The sequence below is a fragment of the Anabrus simplex genome, chromosome 5 (assembly GCF_040414725.1).
Source record: "Anabrus simplex isolate iqAnaSimp1 chromosome 5, ASM4041472v1, whole genome shotgun sequence".
Lineage (NCBI taxonomy): Eukaryota > Metazoa > Arthropoda > Insecta > Orthoptera > Tettigoniidae > Anabrus > Anabrus simplex.
Genome location: NC_090269.1, coordinates 179,658,844 through 179,684,629, shown reverse-complemented (window position 1 = coordinate 179,684,629; position 25,786 = coordinate 179,658,844). Strand labels below are relative to the sequence as shown.

The following is a 25,786-nucleotide window of genomic DNA, read 5'->3' as shown; positions in this document are numbered from 1 at the left end:
TTCATATAAGGTGTGTTAATGAACATTCGTTGGATAAGAGAGAGGTGGAACTTATTCACCTTAATGGTGTTCGCCACCGTAGCGTAACGGTTAGTGTTATTAGCTGCCTTGCTTGGGGCCTGGGTTTGATTCCTGGCACTGCCAGAAATTTAAGAATGACAGGAGGGCTGGTATGTGGTTGAAATGGCACATGCAGCTCACCTCCAATGGGGGTGTGTCTGAAAATAGCTGCACCAACTCAGGATGAGGACACGAGTTTACTTTACTTTTACCTTAATGGTTTTATGCTAGTAGACATATTCTGTTGAACCTATCAGGCTGGAAGGTGTGCTTATTTCCATCCTGTGACTTCATATAAGAAGTTATTGATGTGTCTCAGTTTCCTAGAAGTTCTCCTTTCTTGTTGGGAAGCGACACATTTGCTTGAGTCCAAATTCACTGACTATTTCAAGAAGTAAGAAGACTTCCGCACATCCTTGTTTTATAACATGACCAGGATTCCAAGCCAACTGCCTGATGTTAAAGTCTCTGCAAACTACAAGAATATCCTGTGGGTTTGATACAGCTGTGACGTCTGCCAGTGTTGGTTGTAAATTACTCAACCCAGCAGTCGCTTTGTCTGGTGACAGGTAGCAGCACGCTACAAACACAGCCCTTCCTGGTCTTGACCACAAGATACTTCCAGTCCCCCGCTAACTCTGGCCGGAAAACTGGCCCAAAGGCAGATTTCACAACAACCATAATCCCTCCTCCTTTCACTTTACTATTATGGACCTGATTTCTGTTTTGATAAAACACACTGTACTCAGTAAACAACAGTTCATTTTTACCAAAATTTAACCAACTTTCAACTACACAAATATAATCTTTTCTGGCATCACTGAAAGCGAGGTTAAAGTCTGTCAAAGAATTATACATATGCTCCCCACATTTTGGTAGAAGAAATTCATACTGATGTCATGCCAGGGTTCTGGGTTCAGTTGTATATCACTGGACAAAGCTAAGAGAAGTACACAAATTGCTGGATCAAATATCTTTAGGCTAGAGTTGGTCTGTTGTTTTCTCATGGATTGGGCACCTGGTTGTGATGTCACCAAATACATAGTTCCATTTAAAGCCAGCACATGGGATAAAAACCAAAGCTCTGAGCTATTCACTAGAGATTTTTCTCATTTTTTTATATTTTGCATCAAAGTCTACCACACTGCCATCCTGGAGGCAAATGTGAATGGACAGATACAACAAATTCTTTCGTTAAATGCGATCTACTTCAGTCAAACCAAAATGAAAGAATATTTAATATAAGGACAATAACTGATACTGCTACTAGAGTGTATAGTTTCTCAGATATAATGAACAATATACATTTTAAGATCACCTACCTTCCTTCCCTAGCAGCAGCACTGGACAGAAAAAGAAAGATCACTAGCAGATATGATTAGTTAGGAAAAATAATGGGTGGGAGGGGAGGGATTCATAAATTATTGTTTCAGAGTATGAGGTAAGGCAACAATGGGAAAGGAAACTCTTTAAACATTTTGGGAGGTCAACAAGAAATAATTCAAACAAAAGAGTGAATTGGAAGTATAAATCTCAAAATTAATTTGATTTTTCACAATGGGAAATATCTGTTACAATTTATCTGGCTTCAATGTCTATCTAATTACTGTAAATATGTACTGGTTTGGAAGTCATATTTCTTGTAGTTAACAGCAAAAGATAGCAATTCACCCAGTATGATATCTATATACACTGACTGACAGAGCAAATGCAACAACAAGAACGAGTGGTCAGAACTTTATGCCAATTGCAGGGTAGACTGACGTCACTGAGGTATGCTCATGATGTGAAATGCGCCACTGTGCTGCGCACGTAGCGAACGATAAATGGGACACGGCGGTGGCGAATGGCCCACTTCGTACCGTGATTTCTCAGCCGACAGTCATTGTAGAACGTGTTGTCGTGTGCCACAGGACACGTGTATAGCTAAGAATGCCAGGCCGCCGTCAACGGAGGCATTTCCAGCAGACAGGCGACTTTACGAGGGGTATGGTGATCGGGCTGAGAAGGGCAGGTTGGTCGCTTCGTCAAATCGCAGCCGATACCCATAGGGATGTGTCCACGGTGCAGCGCCTGTGGCGAAGATGGTTGGCGCAGGGACATGTGGCACGTGCGAGGGGTCCAGGCGCAGCCCGAGTGACGTCAGCACGCGAGGATCAGCGCATCCGCCGCCAAGCGGTGGCAGCCCCGCACGCCACGTCAACCGCCATTCTTCAGCATGTGCAAGACACCCTGGCTGTTCCAATATCGACCAGAACAATTTCCCGTTGATTGGTTGATGGAGGCCTGCACTCCCGGCGTCCGCTCAGAAGACTACCATTGACTCCACAGCATAGACGTGCACGCCTGGCATGGTGCCGGGCTAGAGCGACTTGGATGAGGGAATGGCGGAACGTCGTGTTCTCCGATGAGTCACGCTTCTGTTCTGTCAGTGATATTCACCGCAGACGAGCGTGGCGTCGGCGTGGAGAAAGGTCAAATCCGGCAGTAACTGTGGAGCGCCCTACCGCTAGACAACGCGGCATCATGGTTTGGGGCGCTATTGCGTATGATTCCACGTCACCTCTAGTGCGTATTCAAGGCACGTTAAATGCCCACCGCTACGTGCAGCATGTGCTGCGGCCGGTGGCACTCCCGTACCTTCAGGGGCTGCCCAATGCTCTGTTTCAGCAGGATAATGCCCGCCCACACACTGCTCGCATCTCCCAACAGGCTCTACGAGGTGTACAGATGCTTCCGTGGCCAGCGTACTCTCCGGATCTCTCACCAATCGAACACGTGTGGGATCTCATTGGACGCCGTTTGCAAACTCTGCCCCAGCCTCATACGGACGACCAACTGTGGCAAATGGTTGACAGAGAATGGAGAACCATCCCTCAGGACACCATCCGCACTCTTATTGACTCTGTAACCTCGACGTGTTTCTGCGTGCATCGCCGCTTGCGGTGGTCCTACATCCTACTGAGTCGATGCCATGCGCATTGTGTAACCTGCATATCGGTTTGAAATAAACATCAATTATTCTTCCGTGCCGACTCTGTTTTTTCCCCAACTTTCATCCCTTTCGAACCACTCCTCCTTGGTGTTGCATTTGCTCTGTCAGTCAGTGTATTAAAAAAATCTATGAAAAGACAGTCAGTCCGGCCATTCTATCTGGTCGATTTCCTTCACTCTTTTTTTTAACTGAAAGGTATTCATGCACAGATTTGTCATCAGGTAGTATAAATCATTTAACTACCGCCTTCCTCAAATTATTTGATTTTTTCAATGTTTTGTATCTTGGAAGCAATCATATCTTTGGTTCTAATTGAAGTACGGAGTTAGTTTTGGCCTATGAACACTCAGTGAATTAAGCTCTTTTATTTCATCTCTTAACTATTCAAATAGGTTGATTCTGAGGAAAGTTATGAGTGCACATCCAATCTGACGTCTCATTTCTTCAACATTTTTTTCTCATTGAAGCCATTATATCTTTCGTTCTAACTGAGGTACGCAGTTTGTTTTGGTCTAAAAACACTCAGTGGATCAAGCTCTTTCTTTTGAGCTAATAACTACTTAAATTGGTAGATTCTGAGAAAAGTTATGAGTATATTTGTCTCCATGACGAAGATCTTTGAAGGACCTTTTAACAGTTCGGCGCGTAGTGTTGTTCCAAGGAACGTTTAATACAATTTCTTTGTGTGATGTATTTTCAAGTGTTTTGTTGACATAATATTACATTCTATTACCACTGCAGATCATGTGCTTTATTTCATTAACTCGAAACTTTGCAAATACATCCGTGAGGATAGTAATGAACAACACCATACTTTGTACACTGCGAGCGTAGCCAGCGGGAAACTGCTGGTAATATATTTAATCAACAGTACCATAATGTACTATATAACATTAGATGTGAAATTTAAATTTTAAATATTGTGGCATTCATTCTTATTTATCCATTTAATCATCATTTCTGAGATTTTGTCGTTTAAAATATGCACAAAATACTGAGCATTTTGAAAACGAGTTCATGCTTCTAGGTGTGATACTTTAAAAGATATAATAATTATTGACTGTTGCTATTAAGAAAACTGTTCAGTAACATTTTTTACCAACTGTACAATGTCTTTATGACAACAAGTGGTGAAGGCTTTAACTGCTGTGTAACTTAGTTTATTACGAAAACCAATAGGTAGCGCAAGAAGTTAAAACACAGAAATGCAATTCTTACACACACAGAAATGCAAATCTTACACCCCAGACACTTTCATTCAGCCCTGCTGTAAAATTCCCATTGCTGACTTTGGGTCCCTTTCCACGCAACGGGTCACATATGTCTTCATTTTCATCACTCCCTTCTGCCATCTTCAGTACAATACAAACCAGAATTTCATTTCTATGGCCTGTATTCCATTTTCATCAGATACAAAAACAACGTATGGGATAAAAAAAATTGACCGAGGTGTTTCGTAGCCATAGTATGTACTCCACAAAAAAGAGGTACCAGTGAGGTAGTAAATTATAACAGATGGGATTCTTTTGATCCCAGAGTGATTTTTTAGCACAATCAACTCTTTCTCCTCTGGATATTTTGGAATGCCTTCCTATCAAACTGAAATACTTGACTAGTTAGTTATCCAGAACTTCAAAGATTTTCCCCACCCAGGCGCAAGCTCATCAATACTGCTGATCCAAACACACTTTTTTCTGTAAAAGTACTGATTTGAATGCTAAACTCATACCGACAGATCCAATAAGATTTCAGCAGCTTGCACCTCAGAAAAACTTCAAATATCAGAACCAAACTTTAACTTTTATAACTTCAAAGAAAGTTCATGTTTCTCCATATTTCAAGAGTGTTATTCAAACACCTACTTATCCATTTGAACTGGACAGCTATATACACTTTCTGATACTCATGTTTTATTGATGGCTGCTTCTGCTAATTCATTGTTCTGTAGGAGAAGTATCACAATTTCTTTTCTTTTAATCCACACAGCAAGAAAAGATTGGTATGGAACAGTCAATATTCATACGGGATTGTCTTGAACAAATGGGTTTCTCTGGAAGAGATCATAGGTATTTGGAAAATTGTCGAAAGTCTTTTTAACGGTATGTCTGAGTTACCTAAGAAGCCTGTGTTCTTTTTAATTTCATTAGAGAGAGACAGCAGTTTATTATTTTTCTTGTGCATATTTTTATAAACCCCTTACCTATTTGCAGTTGCAGTTGTAGGGATTGCATGATTCGTTTATGTTTATTTATGGGTGCCCAAGACTTGAACCCCAATCCTCATATCTCCCAGTGCACAGTCATGGTACTAGCTGCACTATTAAACCTGCGGGCACTGAATTAGGCGGGTGAGAAAAACTCTGCTGTTGTCAGATATGGGAAGGGGCGAAGCGACAGATGGTCGAGATCGTAATCTATAATCTTCATTTCCGTATTGACAATTGCACAATTAAAAATGGTCGAGAGTCGCTTACCTCTGAGCACGGATTGGCAACGCTGACCGTGCAATGCTGTCTAGTTGAAGCAGGTCCACACAAGGTCCACATATTCTTTTAGTTCTCTTATCTATATTACGTACGCAGTCCAATATATACAGTATTCAAGTATTTACAGTTATGTTGTAAACTATAAACAAATAAAAATATTTTAATAAAACTGAAACAGATCAATGTATAATCTGAAAGTATTTAACATGTCCTGTGCCTTACGCTGGCACCTGCAACCCGAACAACCTCAGAGACATTTATATGGCCACTTTCTGGGCCATTTTCCAGGAAATCTAAAAGACCATGGAAACACTTTTCCAGATTAAAAACTTAAGTTAGACAATTTTCTACAATTCTTCCTGCAGACAACATTTTATTGGCTGAAGAAACAAACTTATTTTAATCGGTTTATGTGGAAAATAGTTATACCACTGAAATGAGCAGTCTCTCCTGAAGCTTGTAGTATAACTTGTTTTTCAACATTGTAGAAGGCAACATCAGGAGCGTAGGAGAGAACAAACTGCTTCACCCTACAAAATTTCTTCACCAGGTACTACATAACCTTGGCAACAGCGTAATTTCTCTGACCCGCCTTATTTGGTAGCCACGACTATAGTGGCACTGCATGGTCTAATGATCCTGAGGGTATGCAGCTACTGGTAGGGCCTCCCATGCTGGACAGGTCAAAGGTGATGATCCAGAATAAATAGTCCAAGTTAGGTGTTGGGTGCAGGGCTAACAACTCAGTCATTTATGAGACCAATGCTCTTCAATGGCTGTAGAACCATAGATTGAGTGAATGAGATCTTTGTTGTGACCTGTATATGACCGGTGTTTCACACCATTGCTTATTAAACTTCTAGTACTAGTCTGGGCTTTTTCCTGAGAATTCAATATAGAACTGCTTGCAGTACTAAGTACTTCACTTCCCATAATCCATGACCGCCTTATCATATGCCTTGGAAATGGTGTTCATTGTGTCTTGTTCTCCTGGTGACTTCAGTAAAACAATTTATAAACTTCAATCTTCAGTTGATCTTTAGGATTTGGAAAATTCTTGACAGTCTTTTTATCGATAAGTCAAAGTTACATTGCAAGTTGTGAGCAAATCCACAATCTGATCGCTAATTTCAGTATCAGTGCCAACAATTTCATGAAAATCTTCCACTATAAACATGCTTTTAATCCACCGGTAGCAACAGGAGCTGCACCTACTCCGCCCCCTCGCACTGCATCCCCTCTCTCAGCTCACAACTTGCACAGCGCCCTCCCTCCTTTTCCCTTCCGCCATCTTCCCCACCTCTACGATCACATTCGTACAACACACGGAGCAACAAGTTAGTGACCATCAGACCTCCGTACACAACTAAGGGACCATTTACTCCTCAACCAACACAAGGGTAACTGCCTTTTTTCAGTATTTCCCCACAACAGGACATATTTTAAATCCCAGCAACTGATACTTACATATTCTCTTTTCTTTTTTCAGGACTCACCTGTTTCATATTTTTCATGTATGAGATCTTTTAGCCCCCTGTTTGAAGATCAATGACAGTATATATTGAATAACACTACGATGAAATATAACACTAGGAGAGTCTCTTAAAGCTGTTTCATGCTAACCAGGCGATGTTTTATCCATCCATACAATTCGTTTTTCAACCAACACATGTGATCTTAAGACATCTGTAACAAGTTAGCAGTCCACAATAGTTCACTCTTATGTTGTAAAAGTGTTCACAACTATAAACAGTTTAATGCTATAATGTGAGGATTACATTCATCGTTCCGTACGAATAATCATTCACAGCAACGTACCAATAACATTTCTTATCATTCACCTACACTTCAAGCTATTTTAATGGTCACTAAATGTTTTAATAGACGTATTATATTCTTACTGATCATTTTTAAATTGTTGTAATTAATTTTATCGTATTATTAGACGTTTTTACGTTATATGTACGGGGATCAGGGCCCTGACCTACCTTGAATTAGGTTATTCTGGCTGATGATGCTCACAAAGTATGAGTGAAACATGTCCTAATTTTTATATCTGTTAATGGTTTTATCCTAAATATAAAGGATTGCTGTTTTTTAAATTTCATTTAAGAGATAGCTAGTGCAGATGTTTATATATCTAGTTGATTGCATGATCTAATATATATTTGTCACATGGTTCTAATTTATTGTCCACCGGGCGAGTTGGCCGTGCGCATAGAGGCGCGCGGCTGTGAGCTTGCATCCGGGAGATAGTAGGTTCGAATCCCACTATCGGCAGCCCTGAAAATGGTTTTCTGTGGTTTCCCATTTTCACACCAGGCAAATGCTGGGGCTGTACCTTAATTAAGGCCACGGCCGCTTCCTTCCAACTCCTAGGCCTTTCCTATCCCATCGGCGCCATAAGACCTATCTGTGTCGGTGCGACGTAAAGCCTATAGCAAAAAAAGAAATTTATTGTCCTACATATTTTGTATATAAATTGCACTTTTTTGCCAGATTATGACTGTTGTTATCAAGATAGACACCAAACCAATGCTCACCACAATAGTGCAGGTCTATATGCCTACTAGTTCAGCAGATGATGAAATCCACAGAATATATGAAGAGATAGAAAATTGAATATAATACGTAAAAGGTGACGAGAATCTAATTGTGATGGGAGACTGGAATGCAGTGGTAGGCCAAGGAAGAGAAGGTAATAAAGTAGGAAAATTGGGACAAAGGAATGAAAGAGAAAGTTGGCTGGTTGACTTCTGCACTAATTATAATTTAGTCCTCGCTAATACCACAAGCAACAGCTGTATACATGGATGAGACCTGGGGACACTGGAAGGTATCAAATAGACTTCATTATGATTAGGCAGAAATTCAGAAACCAGGTGTTGGATTGCAAAACTTTCCCAGGAGCAGACGTGGACTCTGAAATGTCATCTGAAGTTGAAGAAATTGAAGAAAGGAAGGAATGCAAGCAGATGGGATCAAGAGAAGTTGAACGAAATGTGTGTGAGGGATTGTTTCAAGGAACATGTTCCACAAGGACTAAATGAAAAGGCTGAAGAAAACACAATAGAGGAAGAATGGATAGTCATGAAAAACGAGGCCAGTAGGGCTGCTGAAAAAAATGTTAGGAAGGAAGAAAAGATCAACTAAGAATCAGTGGATAACTCAGGAGATACTACACCTGATTGATGTACGGCAAAAATACAAGAATGCAAGAAATGAAGAGAACAGAAAAGAATACAGGCGATTAAAGAACGAAGTGGATAGAAAGTGCAAGATAGCTAAGGAAGGATGGCTACAGGAGAAGTGCACGGATGTTGAAGGTTGTATAGTCCTAGGAAAGGTAGATGCTGCATACAGGAAAATCAAAGAAACCTTTGGAGAAAGGAAATCTAGGTTTATGAATACTGTAATGGTTATGGCATCCACCATGCCAACTTGTTATGAGTGGGGACGTCACCGTAACGGCCCACCCCCTTACGCTTCAAACGCGCCAATCACGAGCAGCAAGACTTAAGTGCTTGACAGGACCCCTCTCGCTTCTGTCCATGGTAGCGAGGCATGGGACTATGGAAATTACCAGACAATTAATCTGGAGTCTTCCATCTCGTGAGGTTTCTGGTCACATCCAGCATCCGGACTGTTCTGGAAGGACCAGCGCAGATATATAAGCAAGGAGTGACTTGCCTGGGTAGCAGTTGGTGTCGTTCAGTCATGAGCGACTGACAGTGCTGTGAAGTGTGTGAACTGCCGTGATTGTCGGACTAGCGTGCTACAGTGTGGACTGACGGCGAAGGAGAGAACATGTAGTCGTGCAACGTGGGACCCGCGCGAACTGTGTAAGTGTGCGTTATGAACGGAAGTTGTGTGTAGCACTGTGTAGTTTAATACTCAGCTAATAAATCTTAGAAATACGATGCTACCAGGTTCTGTACTAATTTATTTACCCCACCAACACGTAACAACTGGTGTCAGAAGTGGGATGGACAAGTGTGATAAATAAGTGGACAATCTCTTACGTTGAATCGAGTACCTGATAGAGTATTTTGTAGTCTGCAGAAATGTCTTCAAGTGAAATACATGTTTCTTTATTTTTAGGGGAGATTCCAAATACCAATTATCACGTCTGTGACATCTCCAGTTTTTAAGATATAAGTATCCGCATAAAAAATAATTCATCTACTTTTCACTTCTTTTCAACCCCTGTTAACTGTTGTCTCTGAAAACAAAAACGTACAGGTTCCTGTATTTTTAAAGGACTTTCCAAATACCAAGTTTCTTGTCTCTAACATGTTAAGTTTTTGGCATGTAATGTAGATATACCAGTATTCATTTTAAAAATTCACCCGCTTTTCCAATTCTTTTCAGTCCCTTACCTGGATTTTCCGAAAACCAAAAAAATACGTGTTTCATTACTTTTAAAGGAGATTCCAAATGCCAGTTTTCATGTCTGTACGTTTGTAACACCTCCAGGATTTTAGATAAATGTATGCTCGTAAGAATTCTTCTTCTTCTTCTTCTTCTTCTTCTTCTTCTTCTTCTTCTTCTTCTTGCCACCCCTCTCCTGCCTTAAGTGGACTTTCCAAAAACAAAAATTGGTGTTCTTTATTTTGAAAGGAAATTCAAAATACCAACTTTCACATCTGTCACAGTTTTACTTTTTAAGATAAAGAATTCTCATAAACATATTTCAACTCCTTATTTACTTATCTTCAACCCCACACCCCTTAGGTCGATTTTCCAAAAAAAATAAATAAATAAATAAATAAATAAATAAATAAATAAATAAAAATTGAAAAATTTTTAATGCATGTTTCTTCATTTTCAAAGAGATTCCAAATACTAATTTTCATGTCTGTAACATCATCATTTTTTGTGATATACTGTAAGTATACCCATAAGAGTACAGTAATTCAACTCCTTTTTCACCCCCCTTCCGTTGCAGAAAAACTCGGAAACGAACATTTTACCGCTTCCAATGGGTGGTTGCAATGTTTTAAAAGGCAACATCAGATAGTGATGAAGGAGGTCCATGGAGAGGCTGGAAGCGTAGCTGTGGAAATATTGGCAGATTGGACTTCAAAAATTGGCTCTCTAAGGAAAGGCTTTGAACTCCAGAACACATCTAATAGTGATGAAACTGGACTATTTTTCTGAGCACTACCTAGCAAAAAACGTAGAGGAGGGAAACTCTCCAAAGAGAGATTGACAGTTTTTTATGTGGTTTTTCTTTCTCGGGAACTTGAAAAGCCATTAGTTATAGGAGCAGAAAAACCCAGATGCTTCAAAAAACATTGATTTAAAGAGTCTACCTATCGATTGGGGATCCAATAAGACGTGGATGATGTCACACCTCATGGAAGAATGGTTGGTGTCACTGAAGTCGAGAATGAAGCAACAACACAGGAACGCCATTCTGTTTCTTGACAATACTACAGTACATGCAATCCAGCTGTCTAACATTAAGCTCACATGATTCCCTCCGAATACTTCTAGTGTAACTCAGCCAATGGACCATGACATCATTAATTGTTTTGAAATTAATTACAGAAAACTGATAATGGCATCATTACTTGGAATCAGCAGCCTCTGCCACCAAACCGACTAAGTCTGTCTCTGTGCTCGATGCTGTAATTTGGATCGCAGAGGCAGTGAAAAAAGTATCGCTAAATACTGTACATCAATGCTTTCACAAAGCCAAGTTTGTCTCACACCCCGGCGAAGGAACCATAACAAAGTAAAATACTAATATGCTACAACAAACTCTCAAACAGTGTAATTATGGTAATGTCTGTGCAGAAGATTACGTGACCACTGATCTAGAAGTTGAGACCAAGGTGGCATTAGGAAACATCAAAGAGTTCGTCACCCATCACCTCCAAGAAAAGAAAACAGAAATTAATGGCAAATGACGACAAGAACGAAGACAATGAAGAAAATTGTTCATGGAAAGTGAAGTCCTACAGAGATGCCCTATCAGCTGCAAGGAACATTTAGTCTTTTTCGCTAGCAAAAAATGACGTTGAATTGTTCGACATTATTTCCTATGCCCGCATTTCAATTGAGAACCGTGCTACCAGGGATAGCTGTGCCCAGCATATAATTCTGGATTACTGGAAGAAGTTAATGACAGTACTGTACAATACTACTATTATTTCTATAAACCATGTAACTTAAATGTGTATTAAATAAGTGTATGTACTGTACTACTGTGCACCATGCAGAAGTTCTATGCAAGATCAGGTATTTGTATCAGTACTGATCAACTAGCAGTGGCATATGCTGGGATAAAGACGTTGGCTACCACTAGACTTAGGTTATTCGACAGTTGGTTTAGTTGGTTTAGCTGCAAACAATAGCCAATGGTGTAGCCTGCTCTGTTGTCAAGGCTGTTTCATAAGCTACTGCCCTGGCCTCTGCTATTGTCAATAAGCAATACCTGATCAGGGGAGATGGTAGCCAAAGGTTTGTGGCTAAATGGATAGAATGCTTGTCTTTGGTCCGATGGCCCCGATTCAGTTCACAATAATTATTATTAAATTAATGTCGTAATGGTCCACCTTTTTCAATACTATAATATGCAATATTACTGAATTACATTACTAAACTAGGCTGGCCATCTTCAGCCTTAATGTAATACATCTAATAACTAAAATGTACAAACACACAACTGACATAAAAACAAATGTACAAACACAGAATTGACATTAAAATCTGGGATGAACCATGTGTAAAATTTGAAAAATAAATTACGCTCTAAATTCTGGAGTATGCTCATCATCCAGACTCTTTCTTGCATTAATATTCATAGAATTGTTAGTTCCATCACTGCTGATCATTACAATTTCAATTGCAAAACGGGAACTGGTAAATGCTGATTCGTAGTCAGACCATCAATCACCAAATCTACTTGAGTGGTGTTAGTAGTATGCAAACCACTGGACGCCAGTGTAAATAACCATCAGCTGACGCAGAACTGCTAGACTGTGTTTCCACATCAACCAACGTAAATAAATGAAATGAAATGTTTCCGTAGTGCTTGTTAAAATCATGCTGAAATGCTGTTGGACATTGTCAGGACGGCACATGAAGATATGGTTAAAACTGACACATTCTTAATTTGTGGCTGGTATAAATTCGCAATTCATTGCAGTGTTCATGAAGTTAACCTCCCGTTGCAGCATGTGATGGGTGGCCTAATTGTTGTGAAATTGAAAGCAAAAGGAAGTTCTCAGAATCAACCCCCTCGTACTCTTAATTCCCCAGGCTTGGGGACTGGGTCGTTACAATGTCTTCACCATTCATTCTATCCTCATTAGGTCACCACCAAGTCAATGCAGATGTTTTATTATTATTATTATTATTATTAGACTATTATTATTATTAGACTATTATTATTATTAGACTATTATTATTATTATTATTATTATTAAAGTAAAATTTTGAATTTTACAGCATTACCAGCGGTCGTACCTGTTGTTCATTGGTTTATGAGTTTCCTCGAGAGTACAGTGATGGTGTCTGACCCATGATCACGGGTTCTATTCCAACCAACAAGAGAACACTAAACCTGACAGATTGCATTTCATTTTAGCAGATCTACCCATTAAAAAAACTATATCACTCCTATAACAGGAGCCTGCAGTGTCTTTCTACAAGGATGTAGAAGTAAACAGGAGTGAAATACCAGCACTCTTATCTATATAATTAAGTCAGAAGTAGGAGGTGAGAAAAGTGTATACGATGACTAACGCATGGTTGTTAGTTAGCAGTGGTGATCACCACCGGACCCATCTAACATTCAGCAGCATGCCACGTGAGGTGTGGCGAGAAGAGAGGGACACAGCACTTGGACTGCAATATCAGTCTCCAAAGCCTTGCTCTCAGAAATACGTGCGACTTTTTTCTCATCGCTTACAAGTTTGGTAAATGGAACAATGTGTCAGATGCTTACATTATAATGTGCTTTAATTTTCTATCGCTCTCATTTGAGGTACACAACCTCCACAGCAACAACAATAACAACCATATAACGTGCATAGACGAGAGAAGTGTCACCACCAACTGCTCTAAAATTAAACCCTATCTTGCTGTATATATAAATCTTACCTGACTACATCAACAGTTGAATTGCACAGTACTCAATTTTTAAATTTTAATGACAAGAGTTCTTATAACATACCAATACAAAGTATATCAGCCATAGAACATTCTCGATATTCAACTTAATCAACACAAGAACTACAAAAGGATTGAAGAATGAATGCAACGCAACATGAACTCAAATTTTAATAGACGTTTTTAAAATATACCATGTTTTAATGTGTTTAATGTGCTACATTTTTTAGTGTCTTATGATGTGGCATATATATTTTAATGTGTTTATGTACTCATGTCCATGCTCAATCAATAGGTTTTAGTTTATTCTAACCATCACCACTTTTAATCAGAGATATTTTAACGCAACATACTGCAATATATTTTACTTCCATTTTTCATTAGACATCCGGATGCTCTTACGTAACATCTTTGTAATTTTGTCCTATGTCTGTAAATTTGTGTGCTAGCTGATGATGGCCAAGATAGGTCGAAACCGGTACTAGTGCAATAATTCATTCACAATAAATGTATTGATCGGTGGAACATTTTTCTTGTCTATTACATTGAATCCAATCAATACGGAATATGAAACTTATAAATAATAAAACCCTCAGTATATGCCACTGTGAACTAGTGAATGTATGATTAGTGTCATAATTGTATCTACTACCACACAAAATCATATAAATCTACCGCTAAATTATCCAATGAAGGTATATACTTATGATTTTTATTTTTTTTAACCACCTTTATGAATTGGAATCCTGCATAGAGCGGAAAAAATTCCGGTCCCTTGGCTTTCCACTGAGGACAGATGTTACTGTAGAAGATTTCTACAGTATTTAACATAGACGATGGACACTTGAAAATATTATTAAAACAGAATACTACAAAGATTATGTTCATAACACACTGCTTTTACTTTACCTTATAATGCTCTGAGTAGCATGAGCTGGAGGCGCATTCGACACTACAGGTGTAGCAGCCCTCTCTCTTTCCCGCTCCCTCTGTTCTCTATCTCTTTCCCTCTCACGATCACGTTGTTCTCTTTCTCGTTCACGGTCACGGTCACGATGGTGGCCTGTGCCAGATGGTGTGGGCATGCTAGCAGACAGCGGGGTTGTCGGCATCACACTTGTTGTCGTTACCACTGGCGCCTTGGAGCTCGAAGACATCTTATTACTACTACTAGATTTATTGCTTGACACTGAAAATTAACAGCAACCAAACACAAATAATAACTTTAACTTGAAACATAAAACCTTTCTTCAAAAATAAAGTACAGGAAACACTGAATTAATATATATAGGCCTATATATTAATATATATATATATATATATAAAAATCAAATTATGCATCATTACAATGTCTAGAATATAAATAAGGCATACCAAATTTGTCTTATGAACCCTGCAAAAATTGTCAGTCAGACATCAGTTGGACCCAAACCCACAGCCATCGTTTTTTCACATCCAATACTCTTCCGTTTGAATTTTTGCTCTGTTGTAGGATCTGGGCTCCATCTCTGGCACTACTGCCAGCAGTTATTATGGGTTCAAGTCCCACCTGTATCCAGCTGGCCAGTTTTGCTCTGTACTTGACATCCCCCTAGTATGTACACACTACACAACCTAATAACTGAAAACCTAACTTGATAATGCAAATCCTGGTCAACATTCTAACTGCATGACAATATATCTCACGAGCGAACTATCCAAGTTGCACCAGACTGATTTCAATTAAACTTGAGAGAATGATCAAATAACATAATTTCCTGAATTTAATGGTATCAATTGCTTTGTCAATAAAATAAATGGTAATGTTGTGATTAACTGCTGAAAAATAGCAGGGTGGTTTGGAGCATTTAGTTGATGATCACATAAAATGACCTTGCATATGCTCTGAGGAAATATACTGATAGTTCTACTTTGAGGTTACATTAAAAACCCTATACCATACGTGGATTTTGATAACATGAACAGAATTTCACACTCTACACATCTATTTTACTAACATGTAAATTATATGAATATATCAAAATATTAGGGTTTTAAAACCTTCTACATTGTTTATAATTATGAAATCTTGGTCACCAATAAATAAATAAGCATGCTATTAATATAATATTTTAGGAGCACAAACAAGGCAATGGCTGGATTCCTGTTCAGAATCACTCAATTTTGTCGTGCTGTATGCTATGTAACAATGGTAGGCTTGTTGCAATGTTGTGATGTCTTAATTGATCATGCTTCCAAGTTTCATGGCAATTGATGCCTTCGATACATCGCATTCCATTTAAAACTGTGGCAACAAATTACTCTTTTTGTTTTTTAATGCAAGTAAATATTATTTTGTGGTAGAATGACTTACCACTAAGTTTATGATGTCTTAATTGATCATGCAACTGAGTTTCTTTGCAATCAGTCTAGTCCATCTCAAACTGTTCCTTTGTAATAAAACCAGATAACTGATTAAGACAATCAACAGCCCCAGCAAACAGTTTCATAAAAGATTGACTTTTATTCACTTTTAAAATCTGCCGATAGGTACCTGCCGTGGCTTTAAAGAGCGAAATCTTTTATCTGAACTACAAAACAAAATGCAGTGAAACCTCTGTTTATGCGACCTAAAAAAAGCTATCTTGAGTATCATATTCCTTTGTAAATGTACACAAAACCAAGAGAAAGTTTTTTTTTTTTTTCCTATTGGCTTTACGTCGAACTGACACAGACATGTCTTATGGCGACGATGGGACAGGAAAGGGCTGGGAGTGGGAAGGAAGCGGCCGTGGCCTTCATTAAGGTACAGCCCCAGCATTTACGTGGTGTGAAAATGGAAAACCACGGAAAACCATCTTCAGGGCTGCTGACAGTGGGGCTCGAACCCACTATCTCCCGAATACTGGATACTGGCCGCACTTAAGCGACTGCAGCTATCGAACTCGGTCCATGAAAAAGTGACGACCGTGAATACAAGATAGATATATAAAGATACAGTGAAATACACAAATTGAAATGTTAAATAAAAATACCCCATTTGTATTATTTTTGCCTGCAGGTCTTCCTCAAGAAATAATTACGACTATTCATGTGTAACACTGACGACTAAAAATGTTGTACTACGATAAGGAAGTGGAACAAAAAAGTTTCAGCTGGAAAGAAATTTCGAAGGTACTCCTCAAATTTCAGAGATGCCATCCTACTTGTATTATCTGACAACTCCTTTACTTTTAACTCCTCAAATTATACTTTATGCTTCAGGAAGGTGAAGAAAGTGAAGACTGTTCTCACTAAGATCACACTAGCAAATATCAAAATAATGCAACTATTTTATAGAACTTCAACTAAACAGAAAACTGCACAACCGACATAAACTACGGGAGCACTTCAGACATGTTTCACTGTATATTGTATTACTGACATCAAAACATGTAAGTTCAATGATACCTTTGAGGTTTACAGTGATCATCATTTTAAATATTCTTGCCACAGCACAAGCCCAAAAGCCCATATCATGTCTATAAATGTTCATATTACCAATAAATGTGGGAATTCTTAAATTGATGGTGAGAATTATCCCAGAGTAATATTGTAACTTCAAATTGTTCCTGGATGTAAATGGTAGATGAACTGGGTGTGATGAGGACAGAGCTCATCATCTGTCTAATGGTGGCAGTGTATGAAGATATGGAGATCTTTTTACATTTTCATACTTGTCCTTATGAACTCCTCTTAACTCCTCCTCTCTCTTCCCACACTGGCCTGTCAGTGTGATTATTCTATCACGTATTCCTATTTATACTTCTATCTTTCTATATATTTGATGAAATTGAATTCATTTAACTTTTCCTCCCAATTACTAGTGCTAAGATTCAGAAACAAATTAATGAAGTGAAGAAAAAAAAGCCACCATTATTTATTTTAAATAATAATATTATTGGCTTTACGTCCCACTAACTACTTTTACGGTTTTCGGAGATGCCAAAGTGCCGGAATTTAGTCCTGCAGGAATTCTTTCACGTGCCAATAAATCTACTAACACGGGGCTGATGTAATTGAACACCTTCAAATACCACCGGACTGAGCCAGGATCGAACCTGCCAAGTTGGGGCCAGAAGGCCAGTGCCTCAACCGTCTGAGGCACTCAGCCCAGCTTATTTATTTTTAATCTCTTATCATTAAAGCAACAGAACATTTTGTAAATATTCTGCAGTAAAGGATTTAAAATTTACTACACATGACACTGCATGTAAACGTTAGTGGTTGGATGACTACAGAATTATATCTGATAACAGATTATTAGTGCACAGAAATATACCTGAAAGCAGATAGTTATTAGAGAAAACAGTTCCTTATTTTTCATATATTTTGTCATATTCAAACCTATACACAGTGTTTCTGAACAATAAAATAACTAAGAAAATAAAAAATATTAATGCACTAATCTGACTGAAGAAAGAAAGGGAAGAAAAACAAGTATTAACCACAGAAGCAGGTCTTACCATGAGGTTGACTATGTGGCATCATTGGATAACCTGGGACCAGACTCTCGGCACCAGGCAATCCCCCAAAAGACATTCCACTAGCAGCAGCTGAGGCTTGAAGCCTGGCCAGGTAGTCCTGAGCAGCCAGATGTGATGCCATTGTCCACCATGCAGCACCTGAACACAGGAACATATAAATGCACAATGAGAAAAGTGCAAAGTCATAGGCACTGCCTACATGGGGGCAAAAGGGTGCATACCCCCAAGGAACTTGTTGCTAAGGGGTATAATCCCAATCAAAGAAACTCAATCACGAGGAAAAACTGTCTATATATTTTAAATACATTTGTTTAGATAAATACTTAAAGCTACTCTACGAGTAAAGAATGTGTTATATCAAGTGATAATTTATTATAGACTTGGTTCTATCATTGAACATTGTTGTTATGGACGGATGACAATATCAAAAAGGCACTAAGACAGTTTTGTTTAACAATAATACAAGCTGCAGGTCATGTATGCTGTTCACAATGTCCAAGTGGATAATATTAATGATATTTTTTTCCAAAATTCCAAAAAACAATGTTGCTATCTTGAACCTTTGATGATGAATTCAGCAGTCTACATTGGTAAAATAAGTACTTGCAATTCCTTTGCTCATCCATACAGCAGAACAACCCTTCTTTACTATGGCCATCTAAAAATATTTCTACAATCGACAAGTAAAAAGTCAAAATCATCTCCATAATCCAGCTGTGCTTCTTGTTCACCAAGAGAGAAATACTTTCGCTAACGTAAACCAAATTGCCAACAAGTTCAATGACCAGAGTTCAGTATGCCACAACACCTTTACTATATCCTGGAGGAAATAAATGTCTGTTCCCAACTTCAACTATACAAAAAAAAGTGTGTCTAGAACATAATATACCATCATGACCATCATCATCATCATCATCATCATCATCATCATCGGTTTGCCCTTCCAGCGAGCCGGGTAGGGTGTTTGAAAACAAGCGTCTTCCAAAGTTGCCTATACAAAAACATTTCGTTGTCCAAGACAGATTCCCAATTCCATCCTCTTCTCTCCACATCTTCCCTCAGTTGGTCCATCCATCTTCTTCTTGGTCTTCCAGCTGGTTTTCTACCTGTTATTCTCTTTTCCAAATAAGCACATGGTAACCTTGTGCTATTCATTCGCTTAACATGCCCAAACCATTTAAGTCTAGATGACCTAAGTCTTTCCTCTATCGATTCATTTAGACCTAGGTTAGATCGGATCTCATCATTTTTCACATGATCAAGTCGGGTCTTTTGGAGGGCAGTTCTAAGAAATTTAATTTCACAGGCTTGAATCCTACTACAACCCTTTGATGTTAGTGTGCAGGTTTCCAGAGAATATGTAAGGATGGGAATGAAATATGACTTGTACAGGGTCATTTTTGTTCTTTGTGGAACCTTCTCATCCCATAGCAGGTGTCTAACGATACTGTTAAAGTTAGAGCCTTTCGTTACTCTGTTTGTTATTTCTATATCTCAGCTCTGTTATTACTAGCCATTACGCTTCCTAAATAACTGAATTTGTGTACCACTTCAACTTGGTGGTCCTGTATTTTTATGTTGCATTCTGTATTATATCTGCTGATTTTCAATGCTACTGTTTTTGATGGGTTCAATTTCATTCCATAATCATCAAACTTCTTACACCATGCATTCAGATTATTTTGCACTCCCTCCTCTGTTTCATCCGATATTGCCACATCGTCTGCAAACACCAGAGCCTGAAGATCTTTATTACCTTTTCCTTTTAGTTCCTTTAAAATGGTATCCATAACTGCTATGAGTAGAAGAGATGTTAAGGCACTTCCCTGTTGTACTCCTTTGGTTGTATTGAACCATTCAGAGTGACCATCTCCAATTCTGACACAGCTTTTACAATTAGTATACAGCATTTGGATCTTCTTAATAAGGTACTCCAGTACACCAAGTTTTCTAAGACTTTTCCAAATAGTTGATCTAGGAACATTATCATACGCCTTTTCAGGGTCCATAAACACAATAATTAGGTCTTTTCCTCTTTCCCAGTGTTTCTCTGCCAACATCCACAAAGCAAATATCAGATCTGTTGTGCTTCTTCCAGTCCTAAAGCCATGTTGTTCCTCTTTTAAGATAGGCTCTAGTATATCTCTTACTCTGGCTTCAATGATCTTCTCCATAATTTTAAGGCCGTGTGATAAGAGGGTAATGCCTCTGTAATTTTCACTTTTCCTTCTACTTCAGCCGGGCTGAGTGGCTCAGACGGTTAAGGCGCTGGCCTTCTGACCCCAACTTGGCAGGTTCAATCCTGGCTCAGTCCGGTGCTATTTGAAGGTGCTCAAATACGTCAGCCTCATGTTGATAGATTTACTGGCATGTAAAAGAACTCCTGCGGGACTAAATTCCGGCACCTCGGTGTCTCCGAAAACCGTAAAAGAGTAGTTAGTGGGACGTAAAACAAATAACATTATTATTATTATTATTATTATTATTACCTTCTACTTCCTTTCTTAGAAACTATCAACCCTTTTGTCCAATCTTCAGGTATTTCGTTATCCTTCCATATTGTTCTGAGAACTCTATACAGCCACTGTATTCCTGGCAGACCAGCAGCTTTAATCATGTCAGCTGTAATTTCATCAGCTCCTGCTGACTTACCACTTCTCATCCCATGGAGAGCTTGCTCTAGTTCCGTCCATGTAATTGGGATATCTTCCTCTATTGTTTTCTGTCTTACATCCTCAACATAGATCTCTTTAGGGCCATTGAGGAGCTTGTCAAAATACTGCCCCATTGTATCTGTGATATCTTTCATATTGCGAACTATATTCCCATATGCTGTCTCCAGAGCTGTAATTGCTTCTTTATCTGATCTTTTACGTTTTACTATTCCATATATCATTTTCATATTCCGTTTACTGTCTTCTTCCAGTTTAGTTGTAAATTCTTTACAACTTTTCTCTTTTTTCTTCCCGTACAATTCTCTTGACTTCCAACTTTCTGTATCTATATTCCTTTAATTTATTGTTGTCTATTTGGTCGCTGTTGATTCTTCTGTCAGACTTAGCCACATCAATAAGTTTTTTGGCATTATTAACATAATATACTGTATCTTTATAAACTCCTAATGAAAGATACTTATAATAAGTAAGTACTTTATGTCCCACATATATTTAATAATATTTCTTATCATGAGATCATGAGAATAGTGTCCCTTCCCAAGAATTTACAAAATTTGCCACCTATGAGCTAAGTATATACAGATATAAATACCACAGCAAAAATATATATATATATATATATATATATATATATACATGTATATACTCACTAGCAGCAGGATTAATGCCCAAACTTGCAGCCTGGCTGGCTGCTACACTCAAGGTACCCAAACTGCCAAACGAGCCAGTAGGGGCCGTGGTAGGAGGATGGTGTGGAGGACCATATCCTCCACCTGATGCTCCCCGTCCACCCATCATAGCAAATGTCCCTGGTAAATGATGGCTCGACATGTGGTTTCCAAAACCACCTGGCATGCCACCAAATAAAGAGTGACTTGCTAAAACAAACAAAGAGAAATAGGTTAATTTTTTTTAACTACACTGAATAAACAAAGAACACTATCACAGAATCAGTATTTCTATTCACATTCTCATCTTCTGAGAACATTAACCAAATCTCATTTTTAAAGGAAAACAAATTACATCGTTGTGATGTTGGTTTACATAGCAAGATTCTACAGACTTATGGTGTTACTTTTTAACAAACCCACTATTTTAGGCCTACTACTAACTGAAAGAAAAAGGGAAAAAAAACTTTCAAGTAAAAAGTAAGGAAACAAGTCTCAGCAACTACAGTACTTCAGGGTCAGGTCACTCACTTATTAACCCTCCCATGATTTCCTAGCAGAGTCATTTTTAGAGAACATTTTCCTGTACACCACTGACAGAGAAGACTGAGGATATATCAACAGACTCCTACAAGATTTGGATTTTCAAGGACAGAAGCAGGAATTTCTCTCCCAACTACAGGCACCGGTATATCAAGAACTCCTCCACTCACAGAAAAATTATGCATATACTTGTGTATGTACCTAGAGAACTCTATACATGATCACAATCTCTTATCATCTTAATAAGCTAATGATTCTATCAAACAGGCAATCAAAAATTAGTTGAATAATTAGAAGCATGTGATCAGTTTATACTGAAGGTGTCTTACATTTGAATATATCATGGAAAGGATTTAAAACAAGAAAGGAAAAGATACTTTGCTGTATTGGACATTGTATATACGTAGATAAGTGATCCAGCTCCTTGACTGAATGGTCGGCATACTGGCCTTCGGTTTGGGGCGCCCCGGGTTTGATTCCCGGCCGGGTCGGAGATTTTAACTTCCTCTGGTTAATTTCTCTGGCTCAGGGGCCAGGTGTTTGTGTGTGTATGTTAAATGTATAAGTTTAATTCATCAAATCAATTCATAATTAATAATAATAAAAATACAAAATTGAAGGTGGCTGCATGATCGATAAAACAGCCAAAATTGAAGTAAATTTAAAAGATAAAAATATAGGCTAGATAAGTGCCATGTGCTGACTTGTAATTAATGAAACTTAAATCATTTGTAAAGTACAAAGCAGATATTAAAGTGTTCTAATCATTCCTAATATTTTGAAATTACTTGCACTATAAGTAAGACTACTCAGGAGGAATGGTGGGTAAATTTAGTATCCTCACCTTTTCCTCAGAGACAACACAGTTCCCTTCCTTTTATCACTCCCCATAAACTTACGTCTGAGAGCAAGTATGCACGACTTTTTACTCACACCCCCACATTTGAGGTTCAACACCACACTGTCCGATAGATCTTCTGTGAAGATGGGATAGAGAAGAGCTGGATTGGGAAGAAAGCGACTGTGGCCTTAATTAAGGTACAGCTCCAGGGCCATCTTCAGGGCTGGCAATGGTGGAGTTCAAACCCACCATTTCCTACATGCACACATACAGCCCCGTGGCCCAAACTGCAAAGCCAACTCTCTCAGTGTATTTATTCACTCATTCTTAATTCATTCATGACCTACAATACATCTTTATTTTACAATCTGCCAGGCTGAGTGGCTCAGTGAAGCATTGGCCTTCTGAGCCCACCTTGGTGCATTCGATCCCGGCTCGGTCAGGTTGTATTTGAAGCGGCTCAAATATGTCAGCCTTGTGACAGTAGATTTACAGACACTCAAAAGAACTCCAGCAAGGCCAAATTCAAGCACCTCGGCATCTTCGAAAACCATGAAAGTAACTGGTAGGACATAGAACAAATGATATAAAAATTATCATTATTATCATTATTATTATCATTGTCATTCTTATTATTATTATTATTATTATTATTATTATTATTATTAGACTTGCATTTGAAAATGAAAAATAGCATCAAAATAACACATCTCAGTCAAATAACACGTTTTTTTGCTAGTTGTTTTACGTCGCACCGACACAGATAGGTCTTACGGCGACGATGGGACAGGAGTGGGAAGGAAGCGGCCGTGGCCTTAATTAAGGTACAGCCCCAGCATTTGCCTAGTGTGAAAATGGGAAACCACGGAAAACCATTTTCAGGGCTGCCGACAGTGGGGTTCGAACCTACTATCTCCCGAATACTGGATATTGTCCGCACTTAAGCGACTGCAGCTATCGAGCTCGGTGAACAATAAGTTTGTAGAGTATTTTGATAATAATGTAATTTAAGGACCCTTAATTAACAAAGAAATCACTTCGAATGTATGAAGGAGTGTAACGGTTCAAATCCCGTTACAAGCATTCATCTGTACCATCATCATCATCATCATCATCATATCTGTATTATTATTACTATTATTGTAATTATTATTATTGGATTCAATTCTATAATCTGATTTTGCTATGTATTAATTATCGCTTGCTTTATTGTAATTCATTTATTGTGTATATATACTGTATATATGCGTGTGTATATTAGTATCAAAATTATGTAAAGTGAGACTTAATGCCTAATATCAGATGTGGATATGTTTTATGAAACATTTTGACATTGCAACATATGGTGTAATACTGTTACAGTAACTGTCGAGTCATCACTCTGCCATTGTATGCTTTTAGGGATGAGATCATATTTGGGGAGTTCCAAGTTCGCCTGAGGCTATTTCAACACAAATTATAACATTTGTAGCTGAGTGGGAGTGACATCATATCTATTTTGAGCTCTGACGTGGGTGTTATACCATGTGTCAACTAACGGCTATGTATATGGGCTGTATCCTATAGTGACAGTCAGTTGGATAGTTCAGTTGGTTGGAATAAGATGAATGGAGAGACTTACAATGAAGTCAATTGGATTCCAACTGGAAGGAGACAAATGTGGAACAGTGATATGGATACGTAATCGTCAGTGACCAAATGGATTATATGTTCGGAGTGTGTTTCGTGCATCTGTTCGGTCGAGTTCTTGTGTCAGTTCGGTGACAGCCAAATATTGAGTTGTCGTTATGCAGACTAACAGTTATCAGTGAATTACTTGTAAAGTTGATTGTGAAGTGTAAATATAATTTCAAGCCATACTATATCTCGTCTGTGAAACTAAATTAGGCTTGAGGTACCTATAGCTGATACAATTCAAAGGAATACGTCGTAATAACACCCAAACTGTTTAAGGTACTGTAAAGTGAACCAATGAGGGATACATTTCTTGCACAACTTTTAAATGTCCGGTCAAGAGGATTTCAAATTTCATGCTTAGAGTTTCCTTCAGTTATAATGTAAGAGTTTCATATTATCTTTTGTATTATCGCAGTAAATCTCACTCGTTAAAGTCAATTTTTAAAGAATATATATTTTGTTTAGTATCAAATGTAATTGTTACATTTCTATAGTAGCTCAGATTACCTCAAATTTTAATCGGGAAACCGAACGCCGATCTCCTTTTCCCAGAACCTATATGTTATGCTGTCAAAGTAAGCTTATTACCTCACACCCTAGAGATATTCAACACTCTCATTCTATTATCGCTACATCTATTTGTAGCTGGCGCCCTTCAACTATTGTATGTGTAAGTAATCAGGTAAGTACTAAGTGTGAGTACAGAGTCTGACGATTGAACATTTTATTACATGAATATTTTAATATACTGTTTAATTTTAATTCAGTTTCATATTTTTAATAAATTAATGCGTAAAAGTCACAGGAGTAAAGGGATAGAGTATTGTTATCGTAGCTTTTAGGGCTTGCCTAAGGCAGATTGGCTATATTTTAGATTAAGTTGTCTGAAGTCACTCATCCTTAAAAGAAACAGGGTGACGACAGAAAGACCTTAAACTAACTTCGGGAAGATTGTGTGTCTCCTACCTTTGCCCTGTTTCTCTACGGGGTCCGATAAAGTGAGAATTAATGAACAAAGGGGGTGTGTATGCAAGGATCTTCAAAAGCCAGAAGTATTCAGTCAGCAGTATGTAAAGATTGTCGGTTACAAGGAAAATGTCCAGATAGAGGAGGTGACTAATGCTAAAGAAGTATTAAAATTTACATATGATAACAATGATAACAATAAGATACAAAAGTTGAAAACTAGAAAAGCAGCTAGAATTGATATGATTTC

The 25,786-nt window shown here is 38.3% G+C and overlaps 1 protein-coding gene across 11 annotated transcripts in view; it reads right to left on the bottom strand.

The window, feature by feature from the left end:
* Positions 1-25,786, bottom strand: part of tou (toutatis) — a 1,002,029-nt gene that overhangs the window by 536,146 nt on the left and 440,097 nt on the right. For all 11 annotated transcript variants that reach the window (XM_067147191.2, XM_067147194.2, XM_067147190.2 and 8 more), the window contains 3 exons: positions 21,492-21,719; positions 18,146-18,304; positions 14,571-14,850 (listed from right to left, as the gene is read on the bottom strand). In XM_067147191.2, coding sequence (XP_067003292.2) covers positions 14,571-14,850; positions 18,146-18,304; positions 21,492-21,719 — 667 coding nt within the window. The remainder of the gene's footprint in view (positions 1-14,570; positions 14,851-18,145; positions 18,305-21,491; positions 21,720-25,786) is intronic.